Here is a 9,316-nt window from a genome sequence, read left to right as displayed (position 1 = left end):
CTCCAGTGTGAGAAAACGTTAGGTTGGCTTGGAAGATAATAGTCTGGTTTAAATCAACACCTTGGTTATTGCAAAGTGGGAGTTGGGGGGTGGAGGGAAGAGTGTGAGACTGAAGGAAGAGAAGACAGAGCACGTTTACTTTTCAGATTTAAAGGACTAAAAGTGCCTTTGGTTCTTTTGTTTAAACACCCACACTCCCTTTCGCTGTGAATGAGTTGGTTTCCCAAAATCACTGCTTTCCTCCACCCCTCCCCCTTCTTCCTTTAAAGGAAAAGGCGAAAGAGAGAGATGTGATTCAGGTTCCAGCCTCCCCGCTTGCGAGTGTGTGGGACAGATGTGCAACAAGCTCTCAACAGCTGGGTCTGGACGCTTCCCACTCCTCCCGCTACCCGCGCAAGGGTTAAAGTGAGAGAAAGAACCTGAAGGTCGGGAGTCTCACTCCGGCATTGGATGGAAAAGTTGAAGATCCGCCTCGGATTGGCTGACAATGTTTTAGAGGGAGCTGGAGCCTCCAATTAAAAAGGCTCGGTTCGGGCAGGCTGCGGATAAGGGCTGAGCGGCAGCCTTGTTAACCAGCACCCTTCTAGCCTACAGCGATTTACACACACACACCATTCACCGGCTGCTGCCAGGAGTACACGCTGTAGCACACTGCTGTAGTGCACCGGGGGAGCTGCCACCTTGGGAAAAAGGGACGGGAGAGGGAAAGAACGAGGCTTGTAATGGATCTGAGCCCAGGAATTCAAAAGGTGAGTTGCAACTTTATTTGCACCTTGTGCTTTGTGTACTCCCTTCCCTCCACCGCCACCACTTGCCTGGCCAGTCAGGAGTGGTTAGTATGTTTGGGGTTCTGTTGTGCCTGACCGTAGCTAAGTAAAGCCTCTAAATATATCAGTGCAATTTCTCCCTGAACACAGACTCTGTGTGGTGTCACCTTGATCTTTCCTGTGCTAATGCCAGAGAAGGTGTTAACTTACCCTCTTGGCTGAGGAGACTGTAATGTTTTCCAAAGTACACAGTTAATCTGCTGTCACTTTGTAGGATTTGCTTTCAGCCTCCTTGGGATTAATTCCAACATCAGCCTACTTCAGAGAGGAGGTAGCCAGTGGAGTTTAACAAAGTGGTAGGTAGCCTATTTTGGTAGATCTTTAATAACAAAACCTCCATTTCCCTTCCCTTCACCTAACATCCACTGCCAAAAATGCTCATTCAAAGTACTGAGAGCAGCCACTCAGGCATAAGGTTGCTAGTCTCTGTCTCCACGGCCTGAACATTTCACTCCCACAGTGCTGGCCTGGTGCCAAGTTCAGTGTGTGTGTGTTTAAAAAAAAAATGTGCAGGTCAATAAATAAAACAGAGTAGTTTGTTACTCCGCTAGCTTGAAGGCAGATAACTTACCTGCACACAATGGAAAGAAGCCAGATTCTGAAAGGAATTCGGTTCCCCATTCAGTGCAGTCATTTATCTCCTTAGGAGATGGAGGAATAGCCCCAGTGAGTGCAGTTAATGACTCTTTCCAAATCTCTCTTTGAGGTAGTTATCTAGTAGTGGAAGGCTTGCCTGACAAAACTTGATGCCTCAATGCATGATGGGAAAGCTGGGAATGAGCTCTTCTGAAAGTTGAGATTCTTCATAAACTATTTCACCTCAGGCTGTTTTACAATGAGGCAGGAGTTTAATTTAGAATTCACTCTCCTCATTAGAGTGGAAATCAGCTTAAAAATGGGTTTAGTCAGCATGTTGTTTATGCCTGCAAAGATCTTTTCAGTTTTCTCCAAGGCCCCAGTTATATATTCTGAAAAATATCTTATGTGCTGGAAGTGGGAGGGGAGAACGTGGTGGTTTTTCTGTTTTTAATACACCAGGGAGCTGCGGATAGCGGAAGACTTCAATTCTGTGTTTTTGCCCAATTTTGTGTGATATTTTCTCAGTGTGCACTTTAAGGGGTTGTATGTAGTTGCACTCCCCCCAAAGAAGCCTGTGATGGTGGTTTGGAGTGGAGTGCATGCATGCACACATACAAAGCTTGATCCATCAAGCTCTGAGCACATGCTTCTCTTTAAGCATGTGAGTAGTCTCATTTACTTCAATAGAACTACTTCTGCTTAATCATAAGTAGATGTTCTTGAGTGCTCTGCTGGTTCAGGGAAAGCATGCTAAGCATCTTGCAGGATCACACTGTAGTGATCAGTAATCAGAATGGTTTCCACTAGGCTTCTATGACTTAGAAGTGAATTCTTAGTGTGATGGTATTAGACTACTTCCATCCCTTTCTGGGCCTGATCCAAAGCACACTGAAGTTGACTGGGATGTGTGTGGATGTAGGAAATCCATTGACTTACATGGGCTCTGGATCCAGTACATAAACAGCAGATGCAGAGGGAAGGAATGTTAAAAAATAAGTGCATTATTATATGTAAATAAAACATTATGCACTAAGTACATGTATTCAACTCTTAGAAAAAAAAATCCATAGCGAGCTTTAACTATATAAAGTGTTTTGACAGGAAAATGTGTGTATTGAGAACTTACTTCAGTAAAACTTCAATTGGCCAAAACCAATATTATTCTAGACTGATATGTATCACAACCCTGACCATTAGCCTCTACTAGAGACTGAGATCAACTTACGGAGACCCTTTGGGTGAGTGGGGGTTTTTTGGTTGGGGGCCGGGGGGGGTGGGGGTGGCGAAGGTTGTTTGAAACTGGGGAATTTCCAGTACCTTTTATCACCTTTGCTCAGGAAGTGAAGTCCCAGGCCACTTCCGTTCTTTTCTTTGAGTCAGAACAACTGAATGCCATCCCAATGTGACTCCTGACTTCAAACTGAATTTAAGAGCTGTTAGTCTCCAAAGATACATGGCGTATGTTGCCAGGGAACTGGGAGCTTTATGGCTTTATCTTATACACCTGCATGGCAGCATAACTAGGGAAAGAAAGGAAACCACCTCCTTGAAGTGAGATCAAACACATCTCTAGATTTCTGCACTGTCAAAACAACACATTTTGGATTTCTTTACAATAACATCTTACCTCACTACTTAATGGCAACAACCCTGGTAGCATGGTGCCCCCCAGGAGCTGGATGGGGGTAGCACCCACTGACTAGCACGGGTGCTGAGTCTCATGGCCTCTGTGCAGATGGCTACAGCCACCCTGGGATCTACCAGATTTGGAGGCAGGTCCTGAGGCCTTGAGGTGGGAGAAACAGCTGGTGACAGTAGATGTGCCATCCAACGCCTTCCATGCATGATTCCTTGCAGAGAACAATCTCCCTCAAAAACCCCCCTCCTGGATTTTTAATAGGAGAGGAGGCTCTGTCTGTGTGACTGACTGACGCATGGCTCCCTCTATTTGGAGTAGTGCTGAGCAGCAGCAGCAGCATTCCCTTCACCCTGAGAGTGAGACCATAGCCCAGCTTTCTCACTGCCCTACCTGTATTCCAATGGGTGCACATTACTGTGCTCTCCTGAGCTCAGGGACTATGGCTGTGACAGGCCCTTGTGCCAAGTTCTTGAGGAGAGGCCGCTTCTTTGACTTGCCCTCTGTAAACCTTCCCAAAGGCCAGTCACAGTCTAGCACTGAACATCTAACTGATCTGTGCTGTGTCTTTTCTCCCTCCCATCCTCTTCTCTCTCTCTCCAGCTCTGCTGGCTGTTCTCCATGGGGTCATCAACTCCCCATCTTTCATTCCCACTTGATCCATGTTGGAATGCTGCCTGGCTGAGATGGCTGTCATCAGCATTGCCAGTCTATTGACATTGGTTCCACTGACTGTACAGCACACTTATATTAGTATTTATACAGCCCTTTATTGCCAAAATGTCACTGCTTCCACATGGGGTGCAAATGGCCCAGTCTCACAGCCTGAAATGGTCCCTAGCAGAAACCATACAATGACAGTGGCATTTGACACGGTTCCATATGGGGAATTGTTAGTTAAATTGGAAAAGATGGGGATGAATATGAAAATTGTAAGGTGGATAAGGAACTGGTTAAAGGGGCGGACTTCCAACAGGTTGTATTGAAGGCTGAACTGTCAGGCTGGAAGGGGTTACTAGTGGAGTTTCTCAAGGATTGGTTTTGGGACCAATCTTATTTACCTTTTGTTACTGACCTTGGCACAAAGCGGGAATGTGCTAATAAGTTTGCGGATGACAAAAGCTGGGGGTTTGCTAACACGGAGAAGGACCGGGATATCATACAGGAAGATCTGGATGACCTTGTAAAAATGGAGTAATGTAATAGGATGAAATTTAATAGTGAGGAGGAAGGTCATGCCCTTAGGATTAATAATAAGAATTTTAGATATACTTGGACACATCCGTTGAACAACAGACACAGGAGAAGGACTCTGGAGTATTAGTTTGATCGAAGGATGACTATGAGCCGCCAATGCGATATGGCGTTAAAAAGCATGCAGTTTGGATGCATCAGCGAGGTATTTGCAGCAAAGATAAGGAGGTGTTAGTACGTTGTTAAGGCACTGGTGAGACCTCCTGGATACTGTGTGCATTCTGATCTCCCATGTTTCAGAAGGGTGAATTCAAACTGGACAGGCTACTAGAGATGATCCGAGGATGGAAACTGCCTTATGAAAGGAGACTCAAAGAGCTTGGCTTGTTTACCTAGGAAAAGAAGCTGAGGGGGATATGCTTGCTCTATATATAATATATCAGGGGGATTACATTAGGGAGGGGGGAGGAATTATTTAAGCTTAGTACTAATGTAGATACAGGAAAATGGGTACCAACTGGACATTAGGAAGTTTAGACTTTAAATTAGACGAAGGTTTCTAACCTGTGACTGAAGTTTCGTGGAGCGAGCCTTCGGGAGTTAGTGGGTGGCAAAAGACCTTTGTATTAAGACTATGCTTGATAAGTTTTATGGAGAGGTTGATGTATGATTAGGGATTGTTCTAATTTTGGCAATTGCTCTTGACTATCAGCGTAAGATCTGTCTGTCAAATGGTCGGTGATGGATGATTTGGAACTGGGAGATGGGGAATGCTGAGTTACTTGCAGAGAGTGCTTTCCTGATAGCTTGCTGCATGAGTCTTGCTTCACAGTGCTCAGGGTTTAGCTGTTCTAGCATCTGGCCATATTGCTGGGGTCGGTAAGGAAGTTCCTCGCGGGAAATTTCACAGAGGCCCTGGAGGTTTTTGTCTTCCTTCTGCTTGTGGGGCATGGGTCACTTGCTGGTGGACTCTCTCTGCAGCTTGAGGTCTTCAAACCACAATTTGAAGACTTCAATAACTCGGACACAGGTTAGGGGGTGTTACAGAAGTAGATGGGTAGGGTTCTGTGGCCTGCTTTGTGCAGGAGGTCAGACTAGATGATCATATTGGTCCCTTCTGACCTATGAGTCTATGAGGAAAAAAATGAGTGGTAGCTTTTGGTCATCCAGGAATACTTCCTCTGATGCCCGGAAATGAGGCTTTCTTATGGAAGGTCAGAAGAGGAAGCTCACTCTCTTTGGCTGCATCTACACTACAAGCTAAGGGTGTGATTCCCAGCTTGTGTAGACATAATTGCATTAGCTCCCCTCTGAGATAGCATGCTGAAAATAATAGTGCAACTGTGGTAGCACAGGCAGCAGTGTCACATGGTAGCAGTACTGAGTATATACCCGTGAGGTGTGGTGCATTTGTATTCAGGGTGGCTAGCCTCAAAAAAATTTGGGGTATTTTGGAAGCTTTCATGGGGCAGAAAATCTGTCTTCCAACCAGCTCTGGCTACTCTTCCCTCATGCTGCAACTCATGATGTGGAAACCATATGCAGGAGAACAAGGGGACTACATATCTTCCCCTTACTGTCCAGTGTGAGTATATACTATGAGTGACAATTATGTTCTGAGGTAACAATCTCTACACTAGGATGTTCTCTCCCAGACATTCTTCATATGTGAAGGAGAAGGAACAATTATGCTGCACAGCTGTGGAACACAGAGGGGATATTTTGCACTCTGGATGCAGAAACTTGTCAAAGAGTTTTTCCAAAAGATAAAGCTTTATATAGAGCTGTCATTGCTGAAAGCAGATGATGATGTCGTCGTCATCATCATCAACTTTGAACTTCATTTAAATGTTTGATAAGCATTGCATGAATATCTCACCTGCATTACAGGGATACGGGGTCATGTTCATGTGCTTTTTGCACAGTTGCTTCTGACAAGTCAAAATAGGGCTAAAACCCCCGGCATTGATTGAGCCAATGATATATCTCCTTACCTTCTGTAATTGTTCTGACAAGTTGTCTGTCTCCTATCACCTGAATCTGAACCAAGAACAACAGTAAAAGGGAAAAATCCCAGCTAGTTGACACTTAAAAAAGAAAATGCAGTTACATAATATCAAGAAAGAGATCTTGCATCAATCTGTCTGAATAATAGAACATGTTCAAAGATACATGGGTGTCTTTGCAGCAGACAGCTGTTTAATTTCCTGAATTGTGAGAAGGTCATTTTTTTTTCTAGGCACAGGGTGAGCTACTGTCAACTATTAATTTGGCTTGGCAGTGTCACACAACCAGTCTGAGCAAGTCTATAAATGTGAGTCTGGAATTCATTAGGGCTTGTTCCAGGGCCCTGAATCTATTTTTTTTTTTTTTTTTTTTAAATTCCCTCCTCCTCCCCCCAAATCACTGTTGGGTTTAGTTACTGCTGATTTTTTTTTTTTTTCATTCAGTGTATTATGGGACTCTTCTGAAGAAATTAAAACAAGGTGAGGGGAAGCATTCTGCTTGGAGAATCAGTTGTTTAGATTAAATTTTGAACTCAAAACAAAGATCTAGGTTGACATTTTGCAGTTTATTGGAAACATTTGAATGGGAACAGAGAAACAAGGATTCATGGGCTGCTCCCCCTGAATTCAAACAATAATTTGATCAGGAAAAGGAAATAAAAAAAACTATTCTAAGCCAAGCTGAAGAGTTTTGTTTCAGGTGATGCATATGTTTTTATTCTTAATTTTTTTTTTTTTTTTTTTTAAGCAGGGGATGGACATAGCGAAATAAAAGCTGTGCTGCCCAAAGTGGGCAAGCTAGAGAGAACGGAGGAGCATAAACTTTTGCCATAGTGGATCTGATTGTTGGTCTGTCATGCCTGGAATTCTGAGTAGACAACCTAATGCTTCAGAAAGTGGCAAAAAACTCCATAATAAATCATCAGCAACTCTGCAGTAGTCAGCCTATGCCTTCGGGCCAGAGATTTTATTTATATCTGACTATGTATAATGATATAGAAGTGAATGAGAGCTTTGTTTCATTCAGTACTGCAGAATTTAGCCCATAAAATTACCCAGAACCTTTTAAAATCCTGCAACTGTTTTGGTCTCTGGGCTAGTCTACACTATGGGGTAAAATCGATTTTTAGATACACAATTTCAGCTACGTGAATAACGTAGCTGAAGTCGAATATCTAAAATCGATTTACTCACCTGTCCTCACTGCGCGGGATCGATGTCCGCGGCTCGCCATGTCGATTCTGGAACTCCGTTGGGGTTGGTGGAGTTCTGGAATCGATATAAGCGCGCTCAGGGATTGATATATCCTGTCTAGATTAGATGCGATATATCGATCCCTGAGCAATCGATTTTAATGCGCCGATACGGCACGTAGTCTAGACATGGTCTCTGTCTTAATACAGTATTGTGAGACCTTTAAATTGCTATATCACTTATTTTAAGTCCGTCAGGAGCTCTAAGCTAAATTCACAACATGATCTTCCTTTTTTGTTATGCATGGTTGTTCTCTAAAATAAGTCTTAGGAACCATGTGTAACACTTAGCTGCAGACTGTTCAACCAGCGTAAGTCTGTGACTGAGTAGGGGGGAGAGAGGTTACTGCTAAGAGCAGTCTATAGAACGTTGGCTGAACCACTACTTTGGCCAAAAACACAGTTTTTTCCAGCAGTTTGGGCATGAAATGATATGCTGTAGTTCTGTCTGTGGGTGTCCTGGACTGTGAATCTCCCTGTTATCCCCTGGCCTCAGCAAGTGAGATTTGCTTGTGCTTAACTCGTTGTCAACTTCCTCACACCATCAGTCTCTTTAAGGTTCTGCAGCCCTTATTCTGCTTAGCAAGTTACCAATAGGTACACAGCAACCCCTGAGCCTCTCTGAAAGTGTCCCCCACTAGTATCTGGCTCCTGTCACTGGACACTGATAGTCGTTACCAGGCTTGGCTGTTTCTAAGAGAACAGTATACATACAGCTTGATGAGCACAACTCGGGATCAGGTCCCTTCATAATATCATGGCCCAGAGATATATTTATAGTGAAACAGTCAAGCTTCTTAAAGACTAAGACTTGAGAGATTGAGTAAGGATAACAGGAAAAGAAATAGTTAGTTATATAAAAAGTGTAACTCCTTAGAGTCTAAACCAGGAGTCAGCAACCTTTCAGAAGTGGTGTGCCAAGTCTTCATTTATTCACTCTAATTTAAGGTTTCGCAAGCCAGTAATACATTCTAACCTTTTTAGAAGGTCTCTTTCTATAAGTCTATAATATACCGGTATAACTAAAGTATTGTATGTAAAGTAAATAACGTTTTTAAAATGTTTAAGAAGCTTCATTTAAAATTAAATTAAAATGCAGAGCCCCCTGGTCTGGTGGCCAGGACCCGACCAGTGCAAATACCACTGAAAATCAGCTCACGTGCTGCCTTCGGCATGCATGCCATAGGTTGCCTACCACTGGTCTAAACTTACCTTTAACAGGCTAAAATCCTTGTCTAAAAAGCTCTGTTCCTTTTTGCTCTCTGATGGAGAACAGGGTGTCTTATAACTGCAGGACAAATCCAAAAAAAACTTGGAAGTGTATCTCTAGACATGGCTCTTTTCTTCCTGTTGACTTCTGTCCCCCCAACTGATTGATGTAGATGGGGCTCTGCAGTGTTTTGGCTTACCATGTTTAGTCTACATGTGAAGACAGACTGGTGAATATACATCCCTTTGTCTGGGAACACCAGTTTTTCACCTGTGCTGGGTAGTAATGCTTGATACTAACTGTAAATTATATAGTTATAACTTGTGACATACATGGATATTTTAAAAATAATAGTAATGACCAGCAAGATCCTGGCTTTCATTTAAGATCTCATATAGGGATAGTTCAGTGGTTTGAGCATTGGCCTGCTAAACTTAGTGTTGTGAGCTCAACCCTTGAGGGGGCCACTTAGGCTGTCATGGTACAATTCCCCACTCTGAATCTTTGTGTCCAAAAGATGGGGTACCAGCATGAATTCCTCTAAGCTTGATTACCAGCTTAGAACCTGTAGCACTGCCACCAACCAGGAATTCCAGTGCCTGGTACACTCT

At 43.4% G+C, this 9,316-nt stretch overlaps 1 protein-coding gene across 1 annotated transcript in view; it reads left to right on the top strand.

The window, feature by feature from the left end:
* Positions 1-543: 543 nt before the first annotated feature.
* LMCD1 (LIM and cysteine rich domains 1) overlaps positions 544-9,316 on the top strand; it is a 70,086-nt gene continuing 61,313 nt past the window's right edge. The window contains exon 1 of the mRNA XM_032784203.2: positions 544-749. Within this exon, the coding sequence (XP_032640094.1) occupies positions 723-749 (27 nt within the window). The 5' untranslated portion in view covers positions 544-722. The remainder of the gene's footprint in view (positions 750-9,316) is intronic.

Source organism: Chelonoidis abingdonii, chromosome 17 (genome assembly GCF_003597395.2).
Source record: "Chelonoidis abingdonii isolate Lonesome George chromosome 17, CheloAbing_2.0, whole genome shotgun sequence".
Classification (NCBI taxonomy): Eukaryota; Metazoa; Chordata; order Testudines; family Testudinidae; genus Chelonoidis; species Chelonoidis abingdonii.
This window is presented reverse-complemented; position numbering and strand designations above follow the sequence as displayed.